At 42.0% G+C, this 14,665-nt stretch overlaps 1 protein-coding gene across 4 annotated transcripts in view; it reads left to right on the top strand.

Moving 5' to 3' along the window:
- The window catches only part of plxnb1b (plexin b1b), a 152,004-nt gene that overhangs the window by 83,081 nt on the left and 54,258 nt on the right, over positions 1 to 14,665 (top strand). For all 4 annotated transcript variants that reach the window (XM_088082924.1, XM_088082911.1, XM_088082929.1 and 1 more), the window contains 3 exons: positions 5,324 to 5,412; positions 7,398 to 8,565; positions 13,200 to 13,382. In XM_088082924.1, coding sequence (XP_087939050.1) covers positions 7,408 to 8,565; positions 13,200 to 13,382 — 1,341 coding nt within the window. In that variant the 5' untranslated portion in view covers positions 5,324 to 5,412; positions 7,398 to 7,407. The remainder of the gene's footprint in view (positions 1 to 5,323; positions 5,413 to 7,397; positions 8,566 to 13,199; positions 13,383 to 14,665) is intronic.

The following is a 14,665-nucleotide window of genomic DNA, read 5'->3' as shown; positions in this document are numbered from 1 at the left end:
CAGTTCAGTGTTCAGTGTCAAGGAATGGGCAAGGAGAGGAACATGGTTGTTGAACTTGTATACCTGCACTCTTTGGAGCTGTTTACACGGCAACTGTTCTTGCATGAAACGTTAGCTTTTGTTGCAGTTTGGCCTTTTGTTGACACGAAAATGGCATTTTGGGGGCCTGAAAACACAAACTTTTGAAACCAGGTTCCAAAGTGTAAATCTTTGAAAACACCTGTCGCCTTGTAAACTGGCAATTTGTGGAACCTGTGAGAACAGTGATGTCACGGCCGCTGGTATGCATGCTACAGCGTTTTTGGTTGTTTTTGCAGATTCATGTACTCGAGGATCGTTTTCACAATGTTATCATATGAAGACAGATTTTTTTTGAAACGCAAAGGGAAAACTTATTTCCGTTTTTAGTAGCGCCACTCTCGTCTTAATGTAGCCTAAGAAATAAAGGTGTCAGAACCGTGTAGGGTATGTCGACTTGTTCCCACAGAAGAATCATCTCTGGTTTCTGGTGGTACCTTTTACTAAATGTATGCCATATGCATTGTACAGCCAAAATTATCAAAAAATTAAGAATGAAAAACATGTAATATGCATCAAACAGTCCTCATAAATCTTGGCAATTTGATTTGTTGTTACTTATAGGCTGACAAATATACTGATGCACATACTATACCTTCAATAAGCTAACACTGACTGATACATGTATATCTGCCTAGCCAATTTAAGGATTAGGTTTTCATCATACACACATGCTGCCAGTTACAAGCCTTTTTCTGCCTATCTTGTCATTTATTTGGCATTCAGACTAAAAAGAGCATAGTGTTTAAGAAGGGGGCCTGTGTTGTTGGGGGTATGTTGCTTCTGATGTCCACTGGAAAATGAAACACAATCCAGGAAGGCTAGTTTGATTAGGAGATAGTAGATGAAAAAGGTTATCAGATGCCAAAACATGGTACAGGGGTTTATTATATTGCAAGGAGGATTTTATGTGATAACATGGTGACCATCGTTTTATCTCAACATTTGTAATGTAAACAGTGGAATTAGCCCAGAATGTGTTAGCACAGTGGGTAATTGCAATCCTAGACTTTCACACTGTGCCAATACACTCTCATTCGGGCAAAAGCGGCATTTTTTTCATACGGTGTCTGTCTAAACACAGCCTAAGGACACATTTGTCCCGATAGCTTGTTCCAGGTGATAACAATGACACTGCACTAAAATACACTGAGTTTTGTGAGCCAGCTTCCAAGGGAGCTGTAAGCAGATTGTTCTGGGAAATGTAACAATCCAAGCTGACATGTGCACACTTTGTGTATGAGCAACATTAAGCTGACAACTGATGGCAGCATTTTATTACTGCATACTAAAGACTAGTGTTCTCATTCAGCTGTTTATGTCTCCACACCGCCAATAGCTGAGGCCGGAGGCATGATGTTTTTGGGTTGTCCGTCCACCTGTCCATCCTCTTCTTGCTTTCAGGAATTTCTTCAAATATAGCAAAAACTTCCTCTTGAACTCAAGGATGAACTAATTTGATTTTTATGGTCAAAAGTCAAGGTTACTGTGACCTCATCTGTCTAATTTTAATGAACTCAAGATGTCAAGAACACCATTCGGGAATTTTTTTAAATTTGGCACAAATGTTCATTTGTACTCAAGTATGGACTATTAGATTTTGGAGTTCAAAGGTCAAGGTCACTGTGAACTTGCATTCATGTCATTCCAGTAAACGCAATATCTCAAGAATACCTAGAGGATTTGGCACAAGTGTTTACTTGAGCTCAACTTAACTGATTAGATTGTGTTTGTCAAAGGTCAAGGTCGCTGTGACCTCGTCTGTGATCTGTCTTGTTCTTGTAGAATTCTTCCGTTAATTGTGACAAAACTAATAGATTTAATAGAATAAAATGATGAAATGATGACATTTTGTATCCAAGGGCTTTAAGGTCAGATTGACTGTGACATCATGATATTTTGCAAATGTCTCCCGTGCTGTTCCTGCAGCACGGGAGACATTTGGTCGGATACTCGATTGCTGACACTTATCTGTAAACTGTGCTGACTGTAGAGATCTTCAGTGCTGCAGGGGGAAGATGTATGTGAAGCATCCATGTTATATAGACGTGAATGTAAACTGTGGTGATAATTCTAGTTCTTCATGTGTTATAAAGTGACAGTTATCTTGAAATATGTCATGAGCACTTTACCGGTTTATTTCTTGTGTGTCCTTCACATACCACATGTTCTATCTGTCAACGTGTCCTCTGTGTTTTGCAGGAATACTGTGAACTGAGTTGAGTTACTATTTCTGCAGACAGTGCTGGAACAAAGTATACAAAGAGTCCATTACCTTAAAGGAGCATATAGATAAATCAGTTAGAGGCACACATTTCCTCTTCTCGCCTCTTATCAAACGGATACCTTTTAGCTCACTGAGCTCACTGAAAAAAAAAGACTTCCACTTGGAGGTGAAATGTGATTTTTAACATTTGAGAATTGAATCACAAGTCCATTCTCTTGCTCTCATGTGTCTCACACTCTGAATGAAGTTGAGCCTGATTGGATTACTCTCTGCAGAAAAGGGAAACCTCTTTCAGTTGAGATCAGCTGCCTGATTTACTGCAATTTTTGATCTGCAGCCCTCAGCAAATAGCAAATCAAGATAGATGAGGCCTTGATTGGCCTGGAACTCTTGGATTAACAGAGCGACAGCCTGCAAATATTGAGAGTTATTGGAGAAGACAACCCCGTGCTCAAATCCGACACTGTTCGGACGGAGAGGAGGAAACAGGAGAAGCACTGTATTTGTTGAGCTAGTGCTTCTATGAGTTAACATGCCTGTCATTCCTGAGTGTGCTCCGGTCGGCTCCGGTCCGGTGCTTTCTCAGGATTATCCACACAGGGTTGTAAAGCTCCCCTCCACCACAGAGTCGTGACCGCAGAGTTCAGGCTCTGCAGCCGCAGAGCTTTAGCTTTTACCAGTGAAAACTTGCTCCCCCGCCCTCAGGGGTCAAAGGAACAAGTCTGTCTTTTGGTTTAGATTTGATGATTTGGGGTTCGGTCACTGAGGCATCAATCAGGCTGTTTGACCTCTGTGCCTGTGCTTGCACTGGAACAGGAGGTAGTTCTACATGCCATCGAGTGGAAAAACAAACATTTGAAAGGAAGTGCTTGCTGATGAGTTTTAGATTTAATTCACATTTGGTCAAAATTATATAGATAACAAAGGTCATAATGATTGTGCTCTGGTTAATAGTTTTTTTTGTGTCCTTTCTTTCCATCACTGGCCTCCTGCCAGGCCTTTACCCTCATTCCCACATACAGGAGATTGCCACCAACAAAGCAAGCTTTCTAAAGCTCTCAGTGAGCCAGCGAAAGAGGTGTGTATGTGTGTGTGTGTGTATCTATCCATGTGTGTATGTGTGTGCACTTGTTGAGGATCGGTCTGTTCAGTGGGGTGAATAGTGTCTTTTTCAGTCTGTCTGTCTTTTTTTCCCAACCTCCCTTTTGGATAAGCCCACTGGAGATCCGCCTGAACTCCAAAGAGATAATCCTGCTTGTGTGCCAGTGATGGAGTGTTGGGAGGCGATGGAGGAGGAGAGGTGGATAGAAAGAAGAGGGGGATAATGAGTGGGAAAGAGGGGGATTTACTGTATATGGAGTGAAATGGAGAATTTAATGTCATAACTGTCTGCTGAATATGACAGTATTTTACAAAGTGAGCATAAAACCACAGATTCAGGTGCTCAAACAAGAGAATCTCCCCCTCTCAGGGTTCTCATGCCATCTTCTTTTACCTCGCAGCAACTTGTTTTTCTGGCAGCTACTCTGAAGCCAGAGGGTTTTGTACCTTGTATCCTAGCAATGAGGGAGGATTGTATACTGGGACAGAGTGTGTGGTACTGAAAGCCCTCTTGGGCTGACACTACTTGACTTGGTCTCTGCTAAAGGGCTTTCTACACGCAAAAAAAACGGATGTAAGCGGTCAGACATAGGTCTGATAGGAATTTCAATGGGTACAAGCTTCCCACGACTCTCAGTGGACTACAGCGCTGCAAGGAAATACAAGGTGTTTGAACGTCAGAGTCTGTAGCCTCATTCCCACTGCACAAAAAACCTGCTTACAGCCGCTAACATCTGGCTTTTTAATGTAGTGAAAATCATCTTTCACACCTGTGTCAAATGACTCTGTAGTAGACAAGGGTTTTTATCGCCTCCGGCTCTGATCAGCATTGATGGAAAAATATCGCCTCCGACTCTGAACGCAGTAATTTCAGCTCCTTAACCGGTGAGATGTAGTGATGCGCCACCACTAAATACGGTCCATCTCCTCCCTAGACTGTAGGTTAAGATAGACAACACATCCCTACTTACCGCCACTATGCTTAAATTCAGCTTAAGTATCCCAGATATGTGCACTGCCACTGGAGCAGGGAGTTCCCGCCAAAACACCTGTCTGACCAACTGTGAGCAGCGACATCAAATGCAAGCGCATGGAACGGCTGTCACATCTGTCAATCATGGCGGAAAATCTCCTTATTGTAGAAATGAATAACTCATTAAAACCAAACTTAGCAGAAAATGATCACTTGAACAAACATCAGGGTGTTGAGAACTACCTTCAGTGACAGAAACCATCTTTGGGAAAAATGTATTTGGCGTGTACTTTGAGTTTTTAGTTGGGTGTAGGTCTAATTCACCAACATGGAGGGGCGGGCCTTATGACATGTACTGCAGTCAGACACCAGGGGGCGGTCCAGATTGAAAAGCTACACTCTGGGGGAGCTTTCATGTTGTTTATCTTCATATACAGCCTATGGTCTCCTCTTAAGCAGCTAAAACACAGATCCAAATACATTTGCACTGAGTTTGAAAGAGACCAAGTAGGTAAGCGATAGATTTGGAGAAGTAGCCACTGAAAAGTTTTCAAAGACCTCTGTTCTTGCTGCTGTCCACTGTTTACTTGTTCTCCTGCCTGTCCATGACGTGACACAGGAACATCAACAAAACAGCTCTCACACACACACACACACACACACACACACACACACACACACACACTAGCTGACAGGTAGGCAGACTCGTCCGCTGAAGTGCTGTGTTCACTGGCAGTGAGAATGCAGTCTATATTTAGCAGGTCTATCCATGTTTGAAAAACCTGTGTGCACATGCTAATTTGAGTGGGAAAGGGATACGTTTTCGTAGCAAACATGCATAGTAATGTTCTTCATGGTGAGGCTTATCAAATCTGCAGTTGATGCACTGAATCCCTCTGGCTGTCTCAGTATACTGAGTATATTCTCTCTCCTCTGTGTTGCAGGTTGTGTCCAGAAGGATGTGTCTTTAAACCCGAGCTGCTGGGAGGTCAAGAGGTGACATGCCTCTGTAAAACATCACTGGAAACAAATGGTGAGGAGCCCAAGTCTCACAGAGTTTATTATGCTTATGGTATCCTCTAGAGATGGTTTAAACAACTGAAGCCACTTTATACATTCATAAATACTAAAAATAGAAACATTTAGTTTTCTTATCTAATAAAAGTTTATACCTACATTGTTAATCTGCAGAAAGAACAGACATCTGCAGAGTGCTAAAGGTCAAAAATACACATTTGCACCCTCTTTTAGGACTACTCAGGACTGATGGATATTTTTTCATTGTAGATACCAATTACATTAGTAAGCAAGGGAACTGATAACATTTGGAACTGATATGCATTTGCAGTAAAAATAAACATCTTTGTGTCAAATTCAGAACAACACAGCTCCAACACAAAACTGTGTTGAATTGCCTTCAAGCATCTTATGTTTAATGGAGTATTGCAAACAGGAACTTCCAAATCATCTTTGAAAAAGAGCCATTGCACTTCCTCTGCTGAAACCTTGTATGTATTGTAATTTGCATTCAGTGATGTTTGAGTGTAATACTCTCATGCTGCACTTTGGACTTTTTAATTAGTGCATCCATTAAGACAGGGAGAGACAGAGAGAAGGGGAGAGAGAGTGGGAGACATTAGTCTTTCTTGTTCTGTCATTTCGATGGATAAGGTCTTAAAAATTCATTCAAATTTAAAATCATAGACTATTATTACCAGTACTTTTTTTGATAACACATTTAATAACATTTGATTTTCATTAAATGAATAATAATAATAATATAAATAATAACAACAAATAAATCAATTGTAAAGCTCATGGATTATGCATTTAGGGGACGTCTAAATGGCAATGGTGTTTGCATGAAACGTTAAACTTTTGTTGCAGTTTGGCCTTTTGTTCACATGACAATGGCACTTTGGGGGCCTGAGGTGCAGACTTTTGAAAATTGGTTTGTGAGTGTATCTTTTGAAAATGCTAACCCTTATGTTGCCGTGTAAACTGGCAATGCATATGACAGCGGTGACGTCAGGGCCGCACTTTGTGCAAGTGCGTGTTGTTCTTATGTGGTGTCTCATTACAAAGTTACACCGCCAACTACTGGCCTGGCATGCATACTACAGCGTTTGCTGTTTTTTTTTTTTTTTTTTTGAGGATCCGTGCACACGAGGATCATTCTCCCAATGTTGTCATATGAACGCAGATTTTTTTTAATCTGCAAAGTAAAGACTTGGTTGAACGTGGCCTTATTAAAAGGGGTGCAGTGCTATGTAAGTATTACACTTCACCTATGAGAAGAGCACATGCGTGCACTGGTACAGTTAAGTTGTTGCTCATTTTGATGGCTATGTAAGCACTGTTGCTCTGAGGAGCACCAGTGCAACCTGGAAAGCTTTGCAAAAAACTGGAGAGCTTTTACTTTGCTTCCAGCTCGCAGTTATAAATACTCATACTGCCTTTACTGTATAACTTTCTTCTTTCAACTGTTGACTAGAAGCTTTAAGTCCACAGCAAGAACAGCAACACTTTTGTCCTGAGACGAGCGGGCTCCTTCAAAATAAAAGCAGCATAGGTTCCACTTTGATTTATTAAATAAAAAAATACTTCATTTAATTTTACTGTAACAGTACTTTATTTAATAGTATTCTATTAATCTTTATCATAACATTTGATTATATAGCTTAATTTTATGGCAGTAGGTAGCCCATAATAATCATAATAATATATTTAAAAATATTTCACAGAATTATTATTATTTTATAAGCACTTTTTTGGGTCATATCCTTCTTGTTATTTTGCTCGTTTTGTTTTTTTCTTTTACTTTACTTCATCAAGACAATTTTTTGTTCAGGTCTCAAAGAGTTAATCAACTTTATATAGATTAGACAATAATCCACATAGAAAGGAATGCTAAGTTTACCAAAGAAAAAAACAATTTAAAAAAAGTCTCTGGAACTAAGATTGTCATCATTTGGTGATCCATGACATAATCTCCCTGTCCTTTGTCCTGTCCCTCAGCTCTGCTGCCATGCCTCCAGGGACGGTCCATCGTCTTTCAGTGTTAGCAGTCCAGACGCTGCTGTCTGTCCTGCTGCTGGCCGTTGGCTGGCCCTTCACCTCCTTACCTAGTGGCGTCCAAGGATCAGACTCCTCCCCCTACAGTCCCTATCCCACCTTCATCCGGAACGACACTCTGTTTGAGCACCTGGCCCTGCATCCAGACCCCAGTGTGAGCCGGGTCTACGTGGGAGCCAGAGATCACCTGTTTCAGTTGGATCGATTCCTCCAACCTGAGCTTCAGGATGACACGGGCCCTGTCACAGACAGTCGGGAGTGTTTGCCTCCTGTGACTGAGACCAACTGCCCTCAGGCTCGTCTCACCAGCAACCATAACAAGCTCCTGCTGGTTGACCCTTACTCCATGGAACTCATCACCTGCGGGAGCGTCAACCAAGGAATCTGCCAGAAGCGCAGTCTAGATTCTGTGGATGTGGTTCTTTTCTCCACAGAGAGGCCGGTTGATACTCAGTACGTAGCAGCTAACCACCCCAACGTCAGCACGGTGGGACTGGTGGTTCGCTCTCACCCTGACAGGCAGCCAGTGCTGTTTGTGGGGCGTGGTTACACTAGCAGCCACCCACCCATCTCCACGCGAAATCTGGCCCAGGAACCCGTCTTTTCTTACGAGGAGACCGCCAAGTTGGCCGTGGCTGGCCGTCTCTCAGAATACGACCATCATTTTGTAGCATCGTTCGCCCACAGGCAACATGTGTACTTCCTCTTCTACAGAAGGGACCTCAAGTCACAGTCACGCGAGTACCGCACCTACGTCTCTCGAGTGTGTTTGGATGACCAGGCCTATTACTCGTACGTGGAAGTGCCCCTGACATGCAGCTCAAGGGCGGGGAAAATTTACAACCTCCTGCAGGCCGTCCAGCTCGGGCTCACCAAGGATGGTAAAGAGAGTCAGGGCTCCGAAGTTCTCCTTGGCGTCTTCTCCACTCGTTTGGCTTCATCAACTCGACCCAGTGAGGACTCGGCCCTCTGCATGTTTAGCCTCAAAGATGTGGACCGCAGGATTAACTCCACCAGAGACCTGTGCTACACACAGATGGGCAAAAAGTCAGGACTGGAGGCAGCCTACATTGAGTATGAGGTCAAATCCAACTGTGCCAACTTGCCAGAGGTGAGTACAACAGAATTTATTAAGACTGTTAAGTTTTCCAGCAATAAAGAGTGAAAAAAATGAGCACTAAAACATAACTGGTTGAAATCAATTCTCTCTTCGCCAAAATTAGCAGATGCACATGTACGCAGAGCATGAAACCTGGATCAACAAAATCATTTTTCTTTTGCCGCATTCGGATGCCGTCATTGCCTTCTTCCCTTGTTTTTTAAAGAAATCAAGCAATTTGCTCAGTTTTTAAAGGGTTAAACACAGGTAAACCTACTAAAAGTAGGCTACAGACTCTTTTCTTATTGCCAGTAGACCAAAGCTGTGAACACGACTCTGCAGCTGACAAGTATGTCTGTGTAATTTTTTCTGTTGTTGTTGTTGTGTCATGTTCCATGTTGTGGTCTTGCTGGCAAACAGGTAAGTAAACAGCAGAAAGCATGGATGGAGGCTTGTGGAAACCTTGCAGCAGTTACTTCTTTTTATATACCGTATCTCTTACTTTTTCAGTCTCTCTTTCAAACACGGTGCAGAAGAAATAGGATCAATGTTTGAGCGTTGCTTGGCGAAGACGGGCAGTATTTTGTGTCAGTACATCATTGGATCTCATCAGTTAAGGTGCTGAATAAGCACGTTCACCCTAGTGTTGTGTTTCTGTCACTTCCTATCAGAACCGGAGCCAATAAATACCACTGACTACTGCAGAGACTTTTGACACAGTTGTGAATGCTGATTTTCCCATTGTATTATGAGCCAGATGTTAGTGGGTTTTTTGTGCTGTGGAAAATGCACTTTAGAATACAACCCATGTAGGCTGCTCCAAAACAGTTAGATCAGATTTATGCGGTTGTGACTTTTAAATTCAGGTGAATGTTCACGACGCACTTGAGCAGGACTCAACCTCCACTTTCTCCAGTGAAACCACACAGTGGTCAACATGCTGAAGCAGATAGCAGTTACACCGCTCCACTCCCATGTGTCACTGTGTGTAATTGTATATTTGTGTGACAGGGTGTAACTGAAAAACAGCATACATGCTAAGAATGACACAAGACATTTTTTCACATTTCATTCCTTTCCCTTTATTGTTTTATATTGGAGAATATGTTCTCTCTCTGAATAGAATACTTAAGGCAAATAACACAGTGAACCAGTCACTGAAGAAGCCAGTAATCCTCTTGTTTTTATTGTTCTGTTTAGAATGTTTTTCAGAGAAGGGATTTCTTTTCTGTACGTAGTAAAAACCTTGACCTGCCACAGCTTGTGCCATGTTGCATGTGAAGCTGTCCAGTGCTGTCCTTTCTCGGCAAAGTGTCTTTTCTTTCAGAGAGGATGAAATTTAATTTGACATTTTTGTAATAGACAAAGGCACTGATGTGAAGGAGGGATGTAATTAGATTGACCCTTTCATAACAGAGACTCTGGAAATCCTGACTTTATGTGCTGTGTTCTCATGTGTGCATTAAGGTGTTTACTGCATGTAAACATTGTGTTTAGATGGACATGATGGGCTAGTTTGACATCCTCCTCTATTATTACTTCCTCCTGTGTTGAGGACACAGAGCGGCGCTGACCCCTCAGCCTGTGCAGCCACGTACAACAGATTGGCTCCAGGGGAGAAGGTAGTGCGGGCAGTGTAATTTAATAGAATTGCTGGTCAGGGAGAGATCGATCAGCAGCATTTGCCGTACTTAGTGGGGTGGGGTGGAGGGTTATGTTTAACAAGGCCTGACAAGGACGGATAAAGGCACACCACGCCGAGAAGAGGATTTGAAGGAGAAAGAGACAAAGATATTAAGAGATACGGATGAACAGTGGAGCAGAAAAACAGAAGCAGAGAGTGGAAGAAAAGGGAAATGATGGGAAAGGAAGTGAGCAGGACAGACAGATATGAATTTGGGCTGTATTTTTACCCTTTTAAGACAGAGAAAATTGGTTTGATTTCTTTCGTAAACATGGGAAAAAAGGAAATGATCAATGTCCCAAAAATTGCAAGTTAAAGGTGAAAAGAAAATTACCTAAAAAATGCTTTAAAGAAGGAGGAGGATTATTAGAAATGATCAAAAAACAAAGAAAATTTTGGAATTTTGTCCAGAAAACTATATTTATAATTATTGTAGAAGTATTGTATTGTATTGTACTGTATTGTATTGCATCGCATCACATCACATCACATCGCATTGCATCGCATCACATCACATCGAATTATAGCGTAGCCTTAAAGGAAGGGATGGGTATCGTTAAGATTTTAACGGTACCACTACTCTTATGGATACTGCTTATCGATCTGTTACTATAGCTGTACTCTTAATGGTTCTTTGTATGTATGTATATACAGACAGCATATATCAAACACGCTGTCAAACAGCCATGCCGCCCATGGTCACGTCTTCCCGGCTTTACATTTACACAGACCTCGTTTTGGGGCTGTTACTACCTCCATTCCACACTTAAAGGCAAGACCGTGATCGTATGTTTTATACAGAACGGTGAGGCGGTATAATGGTGTGATATTCCTGCCTTAAAATGGCAATATAAATGTGACTACTGAGAACAGCCAGGGGAATGTTCAAATGTTCACACTTTCTCTGTTTCACAACTGAGAACACAACAACAGCAATAAAGCTCATTTGGGGGGAAAAAAACACCCTACTGGTCCACAAAATCACTCCCATTTACTGTCTATGGAGCAGCTCCAGACTATATTCCCCATGACAACACCATTTTGAGACTTTCTTTTCTGGTTTCTGGCTTTAGGTGAGAGTAGCTCATTTTGGAAATGTTGATTGAACTTTACTAGACCATGGAAATTATCATATTCATATTTTGAAATTCTTAATTTAGGTGGTGTTCCCTTTTGACGGGGTAGTTCAGATTTTTTGGAATGCCCTTTATGAGGTATTTATCCATAGTTGATGTATTACACACGATGGATGTCAGTCTGCATGCCGTCAGTATGGAGAAGCAGGCTGGATTCTGATGCAGGCTCTAAGCAACGCACTGCTGTGAATAGGGGGTGCAGAAAAACATATTTTTGCCAGCTGAAGAAAATTACACCTAAAAAAAACAATTTTAGTTTAAGTGTTTATTATATTTATTTTCACAGCTTTACCTTGCTGTCAGACATAAAATACCAACTGGGAACTGAAGAAATTGGAGAACATGCTTTGTTATTAATGATCAGGATTCAGGACTCAGGCCAAAATGCAACTTTGGCAGTCTTGTCTGGTTATCTCACTCTCTCGTGGTTATTATTACTGCCCTCAGTGTTTGCTGTAAATGTCCAGATGATTGCAGCTTGTGCGTGTCGTTACAGTGTAATCACAGGCTCTCATCAGCTGGACCAGCCAGTGACATGCCAGCTTCCACACCATGTTCCAAGACCAGACGTCATAACTTCATAACTATTTCAGAAGTCATAATGTAGTTTGTGGCTATTCTTAGCAGGCAGTCATCCCTGCTTGTTTTCCACTAATGGTTGGGTTCTCAGGATGTGGACTTAACAGGCTGTCGAAACTGTCCTTCACTCCCCATGCTTCACTGAAACTTGCACACCTGCAATCATGCAATCAGGTTTAACCCTTTGACAGTGTCTTTAAAAAACATATACATATACACACACACACACACACATATATATATATATATATATATGTATATGTATATATGTGTGTGTGTGTCTGTATACGTATACACATATAGATGCATACATGTGTTTCTGTATTCTTGTATTTATTGATTTTTATCTGTCACAGTTTTATGTATAAAATTAATTTTCTGGACATTTTTCTCTATTTATTTATTTATTTTTTATTATTTTCTAATAATTTGTGGAACATGTCTTGCCAAGTTGGTCATTGCCTTTTTTTCTGATGTTTTCAGAAGAAATTAAACTATTTGCTCATTATTCAAAGGGTCAAAAAGCTTGTGAAAGGTGTCTGAACGCAGCACAAGAAAAATGATTTCTATCCAGGTTTCAAAGGGTTAATGTGGGACAGTCTTGCACTGTACATCAATGATATCTACTTCTTAAGAGCAGGCCAAATAAGGAGTCCATTCATAACATCCACATAGCCACAGCCCACTCCATCCATCATAACAAGTAGCCTTCAGCAGGCAGGGCTCTCAGGTTCATTGCCTCCACTTCCTATTGTTAAGATTACCAATCATGAAGCAATGACCCTGCTTTCAAACGTCGTCATGGCAAAATAAATTGCCCGGAACGAAAGACAACAACTCTGCCGCCAGAGCAAAGACTCCCTACTGCCAAACTGTGGAAGCAAAAACAAATTGTCTGTAAGCTTTAAAGCAGCAAGTAGAGAAGTCGCTGGAATCCAGTGAGAGTTTGTTCCCAAACCCAGACTCCCCCACAATAAATCCTGCTGGGATTTTACTGACCACAGTAGGAACACTGCTGTTTTATTTTTGGTAACTGGCTTCCATGCTGAGAAATGAATAACAAATCACTTGAGGGGCTTCTTTTCTGCACAAGACAAGCAGTTATGGTATAACACGTAACACTTATAATACTTCACATGCTTTATGTTGTGCGTGATTCATTCTTTTAGTCTAATCTTCATGAGATCTGACATGACATGTTAGACTCACCACACACTGATTTTCCTCTCCTGTGTCCCTGCTATCAGAACACTCTGGACGCGTACCCCTGCGGCTCTGACCACACCCCCAGCCCGATGGCCAGCAGGATGGCCGTGGAAGCAGAGACCATATTGGACAGCCCGTCCGCCCGTCTCACTGCTGTGGCCGTCAGCGTGAGGGCGGGACATACCATTGCCTTCCTGGGAGACTCCAAGGGAAACCTGCACAAGGTAACATGAGGTCACAGATTTGAAAGGGGCTCTGTGAGAGTATGCTTGATAGAGATGGCTGAGCTGGCAGCTAATGGTGAAATGCTCCATAAACAGCCCTAAACATAAACCGTATATAAAGACGGACCACATGTCCCCACTTTCGCCTAAGTGAAGCTAAAATATCAAGAGGCACCTGACTGCGGACACCGCAGAGGTCAATATGCACATGCACAGTAGGCATCTCCACAGGAGCATGTGCAGGAGTTGTAGCTGACAGGAAATCACATGTTCTAGGCAGTGGAAGTTGGAGAGTGGTGGAGGTAGCTTGGGAAAATAGAGAGCAATAACTGAGTACATTCTGAGAGTATTTCAAGCAAGTTTTGTCGAGTGTTTTTTTTGTTGCTGGAGTCGCGCCAAGCACCAAGAAGACAGAGGTCTTACTGCACATGTGCTTATGGAGGTCCATGTGTCTGCAGCTAGGTAGTCTCAAGAATATCCGGGATACAGCGGCTGCCATCTTGTGCTGGTCACGTCATTCAGAGCCGGAGTCTGCGCAGTAGCGATCTTCGCTGTGGGGGAGTTCCCGCCAAAACACCTGTCCAACCAATTGCGAGCAGCACCGTTGAATGCAAGCACACAGATTGGCTGACACAGCTGTCAATCATGGCAGAAAATCCCATTTTTGTCAAATTGAATGACTCATTAAAACTGAACTTACCATGAAAACAAACACTTGAACAACCACCAGGGTGAAAATTCCACTCATCCCTGCATGACTGGGTCCATATAACAAGCGCACAAGAAACTTTCGTTGGCCAAGTGGTTAAATTTCGGTTTAGCGCTCTTTTTTAAATTAAAGGGGATAAAATGATCATTCTTTGCTCTGTACATGATTACTCAATTACATTTTTACACAGCATTTAGAGGTTTGCTGCTATATTAGTCCTCTGAATGTCACATACACAACCTTTAAGGCTTGCTGAGACAGGTTGTCAATTTACATTCCAGTGTGTTTCTGTACACACACACACACACACACACAAATCACTTATATGTGTGCTAACTGTGATGTTATGCAGAGATTGTGTTGTTTTTGTATGAAATATTAGGTAATAGTCCAGCATACTCCACAGTTTGTGTCATCATTTTGACTTCAGACCCTATTTGGATAACGTGTTGGCTGTTTCTCGTATAACTGTAATACCAGTCTCTGTAAAGACATGGCGGTCGACCAAGCAGACATCCAGTTGAACCCTTCTCTCTCTTCACCTCCAGATGCAGGCCGCTCTCTAATCATGTGC

This window comes from Plectropomus leopardus, chromosome 2 (assembly GCF_026936395.1).
Source record: "Plectropomus leopardus strain MGB_pleo_1.0 chromosome 2, ASM2693639v1, whole genome shotgun sequence".
NCBI lineage: Eukaryota > Metazoa > Chordata > Actinopteri > Perciformes > Serranidae > Plectropomus > Plectropomus leopardus.
Note: the sequence above shows the minus strand (reverse complement) of the source record. Positions and strands in the feature narration are given on the sequence as shown.